This window comes from Nannospalax galili, unplaced genomic scaffold, assembly GCF_000622305.1.
Source record: "Nannospalax galili isolate Female #2095 unplaced genomic scaffold, S.galili_v1.0 scaffold553, whole genome shotgun sequence".
NCBI lineage: Eukaryota > Metazoa > Chordata > Mammalia > Rodentia > Spalacidae > Nannospalax > Nannospalax galili.
The window spans coordinates 2,174,548-2,187,843 of NW_008336313.1; the positions used below are offsets into that span (position 1 = coordinate 2,174,548).

At 39.4% G+C, this 13,296-nt stretch overlaps 1 protein-coding gene across 1 annotated transcript in view; it reads right to left on the minus strand.

The window, feature by feature from the left end:
- Positions 1 to 1,717: 1,717 nt before the first annotated feature.
- Positions 1,718 to 13,296, minus strand: part of Tctex1d1 (Tctex1 domain containing 1) — a 28,796-nt gene continuing 17,217 nt past the window's right edge. Inside the window, exons 3-5 of the mRNA XM_008831038.1 lie at positions 8,517 to 8,608; positions 3,599 to 3,723; positions 1,718 to 1,921 (exon numbers count right to left, since the gene is read on the minus strand). Coding sequence (XP_008829260.1) covers positions 1,718 to 1,921; positions 3,599 to 3,723; positions 8,517 to 8,608 — 421 coding nt within the window. The remainder of the gene's footprint in view (positions 1,922 to 3,598; positions 3,724 to 8,516; positions 8,609 to 13,296) is intronic.

The window sequence follows — 13,296 nt, forward strand, 5'->3', positions numbered from 1 at the left end:
GAATTTATAAATCTACCAGAGTCATCTTCACAGCAGATTTTCTATGTCTTAAATAACTTTATTTTGATTCACTCAAACACGATTTCATTTCCGTTGTTCCAAGAAAGGAGATGTTCACAAAGGCCAAAGGAGGTGAAGCTCATCCATCTACCGAGTACTCTCACAGTCTGGTCTAGATTCAAAACTGGCCTGTGGAGATGCGCAAGCCCTGGATGTCCATGTTATTCCACAAAGTCCCCCTAAAGCATTATCAGAAAAAAAAAACAATGAAAATGGACAGACTCACTTTGAAAAACCACTTCATAAGGCAGAAAAATGAGAAGGAATGGGGTTTAGAAAGTATGCATTAAAAAAATAAAACTATGTTTGGTTTTAAGGAAATTAAGACACCAAGACATTTTTAAATTGTGGAACATTGACTGGTTTTTCCATTTGTTATATTTTTCTTGTTATGAATTACACACCATCTTCCCCTTAAGACTATAATGCTGCTAATTCTCCCCATATGTGAGCAATTTGTGCTTGACCTTTAACGAACATCCTTTAGGCAGTCGACTCACCATTCAAGAACAACGCCACAGCATCATTTTACATGCACACAAAGGCTTGAAAGCACCATAAAAATAAATGATCCATGTTACAAGATGCATTAACCAGCAGAAGAGCCAGTTTGGCTCTATACGTTTCAATTCCCATACACTGAGAGCCACACTGGGTCACTTTAGCACTAAATTCATAGGAGCAAAATAGTAAATATACGTTTTATTTGTTAAGCTGCCAGCTGTATATTCTGGTAAAAGTTACAACAGGAAAACCTACTCAAAGGCACATCAGGCAGTGTATATTTAAAGGTAGTGTCTTTTCCCAATGCATGATCTTATGTGCTACAGATACATTTACTACTAAGCATCATGTATATTTAATATTACAACATCTATTTTAGTGTCTTTAAAAGCCTTTGTTCACTTTATAGTTTCCATTACTGAAAAGCCAAAGTTGAGTTCTCCTACAATTTTGTAAAGTGCAGGCAACCCACAAGAGCTTCTAGATTTAGCTTGTGGTCCCACGGGAACATGGTAATTGTTATGAAGTCATTAATTCTACCTCAGCACTTTCAACTGTCAGGTACATGTAACAATAATTGCAGTTAATGAATGCTGCTCAATTTATTAAGTGCAAAATGAAAACCGGTATTATTTTATGTGCAGCACTGAGGCATGTTAACATTCATCATTTTTGTATGCCATGTTGAATTATCCTACTATACTGGTGTGTGTATGTGCACGTATGTGAGTGTGTGTGTGTGTGTGTGTGCGTGCGTGTGTGTGTGTGTTTGGTGTGATGTCTCGAATATATGGCCATGTATTTCTAAAACCTATCTTTATTAAAAAGTGGTACAGAGGATTGTAACGAACTAAAAGAGAAATGAAAATTACCAGTACCCGAACAGAAACATTTACTAAGACTCTCTGCTTATGGTTATGAAGCAGACTGGCAGAACCAGACTGAACTTCCACTTTGGATGAACAGATTCTTCCTTGGGTCACCCTCCCGTCACTAATCATCACAAGAGTGACGGCAGTGCGGAAGCTTCCAGGTGTTTGAAAGGTTCCTCTTGTTTCTTTATCACAGTTTTTTGGTAGTAAAACTTTTGTGGACAGACATACAGCTTGTTACATGATTTTTTAAATGTAAGAACTGTAGTTCTCAGCATCAGTCACTCAAAGTAAATTGCATAGACATTTGCAAGGGCAAAGAGAGAAGAATTTCTGAAAACATAGGATGAAACGGTGTCACTTTTAGGGTTCCAGAGGCACCTGCTTCCAATAAGTATGCTCTGGCCATCGCATTGTCCGATGTGAACAGTCACAACCAGTTTATATCGAGGAATCATTAATTCCTTGACTTGGGCTTTAATAACCTAGAAATTGGAAAAAAAAAAAGGGGGGGGTTTCTTATTTAGCCACATTAAATCTAAGAAATTTGAAGCTTTGCCCTAAATATAGCCTGGTGTGTGGTAGAAAAGCAGACTGGGGATAATTGGGAGGAGGGAGGGGCCAACAGAAGGAGGGCAGAAAGAATGGGGAGGGAGCACAAGAGGAGACGGCATGTAATGACGTATATGTATGAAAATGCCCTAATGAAACCCAGGACTTCATAGACTGACTTTAAGATGAACTAAAACAAAACAAAACAAAACAAAACAGCAGGATGCATAGTACTTTCAGCGACAGTCATAGAACCCCAAGTATGACTTCCTTTAAGTGCTGTCCTCAAGGGACAAGACATTCAGGGATAAAATGACACTAGGAACAAAGCTCCACTTGCTTTGTTCTTTTAATTAAATTATTATTTTTATTTTATGTGTATGAATCCATTGCCTGCATGTAGGTAAGTGCACTGGTGTTTTGCAGTGCCCACAGAGGTCAGAAGAGGCTGTCGGATCTCCTGGAGCTGGAGTTTTGGATGGTTGTTAGCTGCCATGTGAGTGCTGGGAACTGAACCCTGGTCCTTTACAAGAGCAGCCACTGCTCTTAACTGCTGAGCCAGTCCCACAAACCTACAGTTTCTAAGACACATAGAAAGCTTGCAATCTGGAGCACAGAATTCAATGGAGCATTATGTTCTTTGCAAATATATGTTAAAAGATGACTTCTCTTCAAAGAATGCTGTCACTGAGTTATTTTGTCTTTTCATGTAATGAAGAAACCATATTTTGGAATCTCCTATAACATGAATAGCCATGAACATTTGTTAAAGATTTTGTTATAAAAATAAAAGCAGAAGAAACCATCATAAAATGCCAGCACTTTAGCTGATACAAATAGAAACGTATCTAAAGACCACAATATGTGTATTCAATGGCACTTGAAGAAGTTGGTGTACTTTGGACCTGCAACATTGGGGGAGAGATAGTCTCTTTCATCCATGGGACTCTTGCTAGGTTAACCAGACTCCAGTGGATGGACCCATAGTGAGGATATTTGGGGACACAAATTAGACTCTATAGGCATATACATATATATCTATATCTATATCTATATATATCATAGAGAGACTAGAGTACATTAAATTGTGTGGGGAGCAGTAAGTGGAGGCGTGGCTAGGGGAGAGGATCTAAATAGCATCGAATTATATTGTATGAAAATCACAAAAATTCAATTAAAAATACAGAGAGAGAAGTTGTGGCAAAGAGAAAATAGTCATTAAAATGCATCTTTTACAATAAAAATTGTCTAAAAGTGGAGCAGTTTGGGACAATGACTCAGTGGGCAAAGCACTTGTTCAAGTGTGAGGACCAGAGTTCACATCCCCAAATATTACAAATAATAAATATTACAAATACATGCATAGTGATTGTTTAGACAAAGGCATATAATACCAAAAGCTTATATGTACACATATAATACACAATGTACCTATGGCCACAAACAGTGTAAGACTTAATAACTATTCTTATAAGATATAAATATATATATAAATATAAATACGCCTTTTAACTAATCCTGAAAGTTAAGCCCTTCATCAAAAAGCAGAGGTGGGTTGTTTTTCAGCAAAGATTTCAGTTGTAGCTAACACTGGGCAAATCACAGTGTACCTCAGAAATCGTCTTAGTCATCTGTCTGCAGAGCTCTGGACTGTACTCTTCTTCTTGCAGATAGTTAGTTAGCACATCTTTCAAAATACTATTGACAGTGACCACAGGAAAATGTTTGGTGGGACCTGAAAATACACAATGCATTTCCTTAGAAGTAATATTGAATCATGTTCATCTACCTTACAGGCTAATCAAAAGAGTACTGAACCATGAAGAGATTTTTAGTCCTCTGGGTGAACTCCATTTAAGAGAGAAAGAAATTGGAATTAGGTGTTGGGTCATGTTCTGTAGGAGATGATGAGGAGATAATAAACTCAAGTATTTAGCAGGCTACCTAGGAAGTTCAGTTAATTCAGCTGAGGTTTGAGATGGCAAGTCTCCCTGGCCAGGTTCCATTGCTAGTAGCTGGCTTACTTCAAAGTCTCGACACCTTTCTAATGGATTCCCCAGCTTTTATATGTTCCCCTCTGATCTATCACTCTGCAGCCAGAGCAATTACTTGGAAGCCCTGAGCTTCCATGACATCCCCCTCATCAGAATCTATAGCTTTGCTTCTACTCATCCCGTGACCTCGCCGCCAGCCACAACTCCGTGTGCATGCTGCTCTGCGCTCACAGGTCCCATCTGTCTGTTGAAGGATGCTCACATGTCTTGCTCTTGTTCTCGCCTTCAAATGGAGCACCATTCTCCAACTGTTCATCAGAGACCTATCCACTCATATTTCAGGTTGGGTTTAAATGTCTTCTCCAGGAAGTCCTCCATCTTTCCCAGGTTACAAATCACCTCTTACTTCTTATGCTGCACACATGGGCTTCATTGCTATCCTGGCTCCCAAGCTACTTGATAACAGGTAAGGCATACCTGCAATTCTCCCCAGTGAAATGTAAGCAAGACTGGGGTCAGCAAGATTGCTCAGTGGTAAAAGTGCTCACTGCCAAGCCAGAAGATCTCAGTTCGATCCTTGAGACCCACATGATGGAAGGATAAGGCAAAACTTCTGAAAGTTGTCCTCCAGCCTCCAATGAGTGCTGTGGCAACGTGCACCCCTCACGTACATTAAAAACACATAAATAAATGGAATAAAAATTTTGAAAGTGTTTAAGCAAGATTGTGTTTTATCCTTTTCAAAGTTTAATTCAATGCTAAAGGCATAAGGAATATATAGGGATATTTCTGAATTTAAGTAGATTTAAACATTTTATACATTAAAAAAACCCTGCACAAGTGGTAGTTATGTCTTGTTGACCACAGTCCATGTCAGGGACTGTAGTAAGCCTTTATTTAATGTTTTAGTAGCTCTTTGAGGTGAATCTCATTTCACAGATAAGAAAGAGAGGTTTAAGCCCAGAATCGCATAGTGGCAGAGCTGGGAATAGGTGACCAGATTAATCTAGCTCCAGAATTTATATTCTCAATCACATCACATACACATTCAGATCAAAGTTTCAGTTAAGTATGCTTCACTCTGTATCCTGGAACATTAGTCATTTCATTATTCTGGTTCTTTGGCTTCGCATCCAGACTGGATCATTGTTGAATTGACAAGGGGGAGGGGTTGAAATCAAGAATGCTATACAACTCTCTTTTAATAGTTGCTAGTATTTATTCCTAATGATGGCACCACTCAGGGTCTTAAGAAGCATGCACACTAAAGTTAGGAAAATTCCGAAAGGATTTAACCAAGGGCTCCTCCAGGGATATCTGAGCTAAGCAAAGAGAGTTCACAAGGGACAGTAAAGTCCCCCTCAGCCAGTAGAAGCACATGTGTCACCCACATGCCACCCCAGGCCCAAGGAATCCAGGAAGGGAGCTCTTAAAGATCCCAGGAGGGCACAGGGAGATGGCTCCCTTGAGAGGAGCTATTCCCTTAGCTGGGAGAAATAACCAGTCTGAGATGAGGCTGCAGCAGGGAACTGTGGAGTAAATCCCTGGCCTCCTATGCCTCACTTCTGCTGAAGTTTCATTGGCTCAGCTTCACAGAAGGGTACAGGCTGTGACTATAGGCCACTTGGGTCAATCTTCTGAGGCTCATTAAATAGTATTTTTATTATGATGATGATATAAAAATTGTTTAGTTTAATTTAAGTTGGTAGGAAACCAGACATGGTAGTATTTTCCCATAATCTAAGCACTGGGGAGGTGGAAGTAGGTAAATACAATATTTGTGCAGCATAAATCTCTTTCCTATGGAAGAAAGATAAGCAATCAGTTCTCAATCAGTGGTTGTTTCCTGCTTCTGGGAGTCTGTGCCAACTCTCATGGCCTTAGTGTAAAATTTCTACTTACATGCTCTTGGGGAGTGAAATCAAATTTGAAGGTGATTTCTGCCTTTCTATTGAAAACATTAAAAAACTTAGACCTGTAGCCTGGACTAGATTAGATGATGTCACTTAGATAGACACTCTTTCCTACTTCAGTCCTACCCCTACCGAGCCCTCATGTCACATGACCTCACTTAGCCAACATTACTCCCTGAGAACCAAGCTCTGCTTTGTGTTCACCTCCCTGCCCTCACTGCTCTTTGAAAATGGTTAATTCTTTCATTGTAGATATGTTTGTCAGCCTAGTGTTCCCCCATCCATTTGGGAAGAGCATCTCTCCTTCTGGAACTCATCCTCTTCTTCCTCTAGTCATAAGACTCTATAGCATCTACCACCACCTTCCATGAGTCTGTGCCAGCTTAGGTGACACTGCTCCAGGCCCGGCCAATGACAATACTTTCTTGAAATTTTTATTTAAATTTAAAGTAGAAGCATATGGGGGAAAAAAGTCAGCCCCTTGCTTATACCAAAGGCTATGACCCAGGAGCCTTAGGGACTGCCAGGGACCAAATTGGAAGGGGAATCTATAAGGTGGGAAGAACATTCTGGTGCCACTGGAGTTCTAGCCCAGTACTTCTTGTGGTCTGCTGCACAGGTGTCCCTTCCACACTTATTATTTTGTCTCATAAACTTGGTTTTATTTTTATTCTATTTACTTATTTATTTTTAGTTTATGTGTATGACTGTTTTGTCTGCATGTATGTTAGTGCACCCATGTACGCAATGCTTGCAGAAGCCAGAAGAGGATGTCAGATCCTCTGGAACTGTAGTTATGGATGGTTGTTAGCTAGCATATGGGTGCTGGGAACCAAACTTGGTTCTCTGGAAGAGCAGCCAGTGTTCTTAAGCACTGAGCCATTTTTCCAGCCCCTAAGTTCTATTTTTAAAACAGTTTGCTGTCTGGTGGTGACAATGTCTTTCCTCACATCCTGTGACCTTGTCCTTATATGTGCAGAGTAATCATTGCTTTTCTCAGGTTAGGATGCTGACGTTTAAAGAGAGAGAAACAGTCAAGACTCAGTTTTTACCATCTAATGTAAACTCCTGAAGTTGTTTTCAGTGATAACTAACGATTAACAAAGCATTTCTTCTTCTTGAGACAATTTTCCCCCTAAGGACTAAAAATGTTTCAGAAGTCAAAAAGTCTGAGAAATGAGAATAAAATGTTAAAAACTAGAATTAAGGAAGAATAGCTAAAGATAAGATCACTTAATCTATTTGTGCCATAATGTCTCCAAATTAGAGTAATACGAATCACTGTATGTGAGCTGCGGTGGCACAGGCCTGCAACCCCAGCCCCTGGGAGGTGTCAACTGGAGGATCAGGACTTCAAGGCCATCTTTTGCGACATATTGAATTCAAGGCCAACCTGAGCTGCATGAGAGCCAAACAAAAACAGCAACAAACCAAATTATAATATTTTATGCTACAATTTAATGAGATAAAGCTTACTAAAATGGCTAGATAGTGCATATCATGTAGTAAAACTCACTCGATATTCATGGTGGTGGTTAGTGTTTTCTAAAGGAATGGGTGGCGGAGGATTTGCCTTGGTGAGGAGGCAGTAAGATGGCTTATATAAGTAGGAGACAGTGAGGCCCTCGTCAAGAAGGAGACTAATTCTGGAGCCTGTAGTACTGGAAAGTAGTCAGTCAGTCTCTAGCACCATAATAACATTTGAATCATCTAAACACATCGACAGCTGTAGAGTGTTTGTCTTCCCTTTATGTGATTACACCTACCCCAAAGGAAGCGAAATAGTTGTATAGCCCCTGAGAAGAATGGAAAGGGGAACTGTACTTCTTATCTATGCAGTATTGGGGTTACTGCAGAAAGCTGGCTACAAGGCCCAGGAGGGTGGGTGATGGTTTGTAATTTTCCCGGGGTTTATTGGCCACAGGTGGAATCACCCTAGCCCACAGAATCCTCCTTTGCCCCTTAGTAAGTCTCAATGGGATTTCTGTAGGACAGTAATTATACATAAATTCAGATAATTGTGGGTAGGCACACACTTAGAGAAAACAAATAAGCCTGTGAAGAAACAGGACTGGGAAAAGATGTTTGCAGTGGACTCCGCCTGGGAGTATACGGCAGGTGTGAAGTTGTTTCCAAAGATCCAAAATCTCAGTGGCAACAGGTAAACATCTCTGTCAACAGGGGACCGCAAGTCATCCACCTCTGTACTGAGGGCTTTTTCCCCTCCACCATCAACAATACTGATTGGTTTTGAGGCAGAAAACAGCAACACATACCTCTATCACACACACACACACACACACACACACACACACACACACACGTAATCACTCCATCCAGAAATATTCAATGATATATTACATTCAATTGTACATAAATATCCAATCATATAATATACATTTCTAAAGTATCCAGACAATTGCTTGGTATTTAAGAAACCCCGATTTAAAAAAAGAAAATGAGTGTTGCTTCTACTTTGCAGAGTACGAAACTAAAGTGGTATCAAATCTCTTATACTAAGGTCTCTTACCTAGGACTAATGACAATAAAAACAGCTTATAGTTACTTAAAACACCGGTGAAGTAGAAATTTAATGTAGGGTGAGTGATAGAGTGGCAGACCTAACTGATAGGTGTTTTCCATCTGAGCTGTAAGGCGAGAGACCTGGTCCTGCTGGCTGGGTGCATCCACGTGAGAAACAGTACTCACAGAGCTAAAAGCAAAGAAGAAAACATTTAAATCGTTATTACAACAACATTAACAAAACACAATATTGCTTTAAGCTGGTATGTTTACAGACACAAAATTTACTTTAGGAAAGGTTCAGGTAAGTCCTATATTGCTAGCCCAATAATGTATTTAAAGTCTGAAACAATTTAGAAATGGAAATATTAAGATGTAGAGAAGTCTCAGGGTCATGGTGGAAACCCAGAAGGTGTCTGGAACTGATCTATGTCTATGGGGTAGTAGAGTGAGTGTTTCAAAAGGCATTGCCTAGTGTGTCCCTAACAAAGATGCAGAAGCATGCTCCCACAGTTCACAAAGCTCACGAATGGGACTTGGGATCTATAAAGAAGCTTAAAATGTTGGGAAACAAATCCACGTATACAAAGGGTATTATAAAAAGCTCACTGTGATATGTTCCACCAAATCCCTTCAGAATAAAAAAGAGAAACGAGAAACTCAAACCACAAGTCACCCAAACTATAACAACCCAATAAACTCTGCCAGCCTTTTCAGCGTTAAGAAAGCTTGGTCTCTAAAGCAATATGAGCTGATCCAGGTGCTGAGTAAGAAACCCCAGCAAAGAGGAGCCCCCGATGGCCCTCTGCACTGTGTAATTCAACCCAGCTCAGAGGAAAGCCAGCTGGAACTAACGACCCTCACAACTCTCCACCCTGAATTTTCCTCCACCTGTGAAAACAGAAGTTAAGACAGATGTTATTTCAAAGGCAATGATATAACTGTGTGTCGTGTACATTTTTGTTTGGGAGTGTTCATGTGTACTTGTGTATGTAGGTGTGAGCGGGTGTTCAGAGTGACCCAATACTTTTGCTATAATTGAATAAGTGCTATTTGTTCTTAATCACTGGGAATTTTTTCCTTCTGTGAGAAATTTAAAATACTTTTCAGATGTTTGGAATTATTGGAATTTGCAAGTTGATATTTAAAGAAAATCATAGTGTATTTTTAAAAAACTGATTCTTTAATATATTATAGTTTACAGGACAAACTAAAGTTTAACCAGGAAAGTGACAGAGCTATTCTCATGCCTTTTTCATGTGGATTTTTGGAGGAGTGAGTCAATCTTCTTTCTTGTAACACCTGCCTCCCTCAATTTTCTGCTGCCTTTTGAAGTAGCAACCAACCAGTTTGGCTACAGGTGTTGGGGGCAGGGCCAAAGATGACAAAACCCACATTGCATAAGCTTGTGGCTCTGTAATAAGTGAGTATGCCCAGGATTATGTAAGCTGCTTTCAACTTGGCAAACCATTTTCCATCAATGATCTCATTTTACCTTTGCAATGCCCTTTAATATAGCAAAGACATCATCGGTCTACCATTTCGGAGATAAAAGAAACGAGGCGAAGGACTTACTGTCAAACACATAGTAAAGGCAGACCTTGATTTCAAGTACTGCATTTATCTTCCAGTAGTGAAGTCTAAGGTATGATTATCCCTGACAGAGTGAAAAGAGGCAATGAATAATCAATGTCTGAGTTTAAATGTGTGTACAAACGTACAGCAGGCATTGATTTCTACTGAATACCACACTAAAAAAATTTTTTTAAAGTAGAGTTCGTGCAAAACTCAAATTAGCTAGGTGTCAAAAACAAAAAGCAACTGTTGTCTAATATGTTTGAAATTAATAGCATTTTCAAAATATTGTGCACAAGATAATTTAAATTTATGTGGGTAAATACATGTAAAATCTAATAGGAAGTTCAAGTGAACATGTCTCAATGAACCAAAGCAACTGACAATATTTCTTTGCCCAGTGTTACTAAAGATTAATAATCAGTGCACTTGATATTATTGCTATGAAGCTGGCATAAACTGGGCAGCATAGAAAGCCCAGCGGTTGGAATCTGATGTTCAAATCGCATGCTTTGCAGGCTGACTTGTTTTTGAATTGCTGAAGATGAGTTTTCAGTGTCTTTTTTAGTGTGTGTGTGTGTGTGTGTGTGTGTGTGTATGTGTCTGTGTGTGAGTGTATGGTGCATGGGTGTGTGTATGCACATTCCATGTTTGTGGGTGCATGTGTGTGCCGTGTGTGAGTGTGTGGTGCATGGGTGTGTGTATGCACATTCCATGTTTGTGGGTGCATGTGTGTGCAAGCCCAAGGCTGATTCAGGTGCCTTTGTTGATTGCTCTCCATCTTATACAATGACCCAATTTGGCTCATACAAAATACTAGTAACCCCAGTGGCTATTTAACCACTGTTAATGTTAAAATTTTTTTTGGATCTATGATTTTACCTATGGAATCATAGCATAGATGCTATTTTTCAGTTGAAACTGTATCCTAGATAATTTTCCATGTCAGTAAAGAGTATGCAGTCATATTTTAATTATCAACATAACACATGAACAGTTTGCATTTCACTTAACCATGCCTTCCCCCGGGTCATTTAGACTGCTTCCAGTACTCTACTGTTACGTAGGAACTTGCAATACCCATGTTGCATGGACTGCCGCTTTCTTTGCAGTAGTCTCTCCTTCCTTGGTAAGAGAACTCTAAATTTGTGGGACATTTTCTGTCTAGATTGAAGGCAAATTCTCAGTCTCTTTTTGTGATGTTGTAGTTATGTGACTTATGAACCAAGGAGATATATTCAGAATTTTTAGGGAGAAATTTTGAGTAAGATTTATCAAAACAACACAGTAAAACCCCAAATCAACAAAACGATTTAACTATAAGGGTGTGTTTTCTGCCTCCTTTGTTATTAGAGTGTGGATGTGATGGCAGGAGCTTAGCAGCTTCTTGGTCTTGAGATGACCCAAGATGATTTGTAGATTATGGATCAGACCCACAGGAGTCTCCATCCCTGAACTGCACTCCTAGCCTTCTTTAATGCAGGTGAAAATATGTTTCTATTCTGTGTAAGCCACTGTTCTTTCGGTTAAAAATGTTATTCTGGCTGACTAGATCTCAGTGGATGGACTTGCACTTGGGAACGTCTGGGGACACTGACTTGACACAGTGGGCCTTAACAGGGATGACAGAGTATATGGACTCCAGTGGTGGGAAGAAGGAGGGTGCCAGTGGAGCAGGGGTATAAAGATGATTAAGATTGATAGAGATGTTCTGTATGAAATACACAAAAATTCTATAAAAACAAACTTAAAAAAGACGCAGGTGATACAATTCTGTGAGCAATAGATATGGAGCTTGCAGTTTGTTTTGTTGGGGAGACGAGGCCTCCATGAGGCTTCAGGTGTTGTTCTAGAAGCCTGGCAACCTTTGTAAGAGGGAGGAAAATGTTGGTTCATCTGTTGGGTTTTGCAACTTGGAAGGCTGTCCGTGGCTCAGCAGGACTATTCGCGAAAATTTTAAAGCAATTTTTCACTTTTGAAAACTACATTTATGTTTGCCTTTTCAGTATGGGGCTAGAAGCCAGGGCCTCCCACAAGCCAGTTAGCACTTCACCAGTGAACATCAGCCCAAACCCTACTTACAGTATTTTTAAAAACCAAGAACTGATAGTTCTCACATTGAAATCCGATGGTTGGAAAAGGAGAGGAAAGATAAGAATAAAATAAAGGTAAAAAAAGATATTTAGTACTTGAGAAAAGTCTCAAGGAAGAGATTAAAATTTTGTTCAACATGGACATGGAACGTTAAAGTAGAATGGGCTTGGTCAGTTTTCAGAAACCAAAGAGTTAAAACTGAGGAGCTACCAGCATCAGTCCACAGCACTGGCTTAGACAAAGGCGGATCGGTTTTTCTATTGATAAGCAGCTCCATTCAAGTCATTTGAACTCTCTAAAGGCAAAGCTGTGAGATAAAGAAGTTTGTGAGATGCCCAAGAAGTGCATTTAAACGTATGACTGCTAGTGAGAATTCCACTGCACAATGAAGTTATTGGGTGTACACCAGCACATTGAAAGTGCATGGGTTCCAGTTCTGAGCCCAACCTGCTGATGGCAACCCTTCTTGACACACAATATCATGACAAGAGAGTGCTATAGCCAATGTTATCATTAATTCATTAATTGATCACTTAGTTTTATCTTTAAATGTGAAAAATATTCTTCTTGTCCACATGTTTTCTCAACATGCTGGGTTTATGGGAAAATTATTTTCATTTTCAAAATGGGTCTAAGAGTTGTAAAGTTTTAGAAAAGAAGATAGATTAAAAGTAATGGGGGGAGGGCTGGAGAGTTGGCTCAGCAGTTAAGAGCACTGGCTGTTCTTGAAGAGGACCCAGGTTCAATTCCCAGCACCCACATGGTGGTGAACAACCATCTGTAACTCCAGTTCCAGGGGATCCAATGCCCTTTTCTGATCTCCGTAGGCATTGCATGACACAAGTGCACTTACAGACATGTCGGCAATATATTCATTCACATAAAATAGAAATGATAGATAAAATATATTTTTTTTAATGTAATGAGCAGATCATTCTTGTAATTGTAGCACTCAGTAGGCTAGGGTAGGACTGCTGGCTACAGAGGGAAATCTTTGCATCAAAACCCCAAACCAACCCAAACCAACCCAAACCAATCCCTCCCCGCAAACCAAAACCAAAACTGAAACAAAAAAAAACCCATATATATATATACATAAAAGCTGAAATCTAATAAAAAAATATACAAATTGAACAAAGAACAAAGTAACTAATTTATCAGAAGGAAAAGAGAATATATATATATATATATATATATATATATATATAT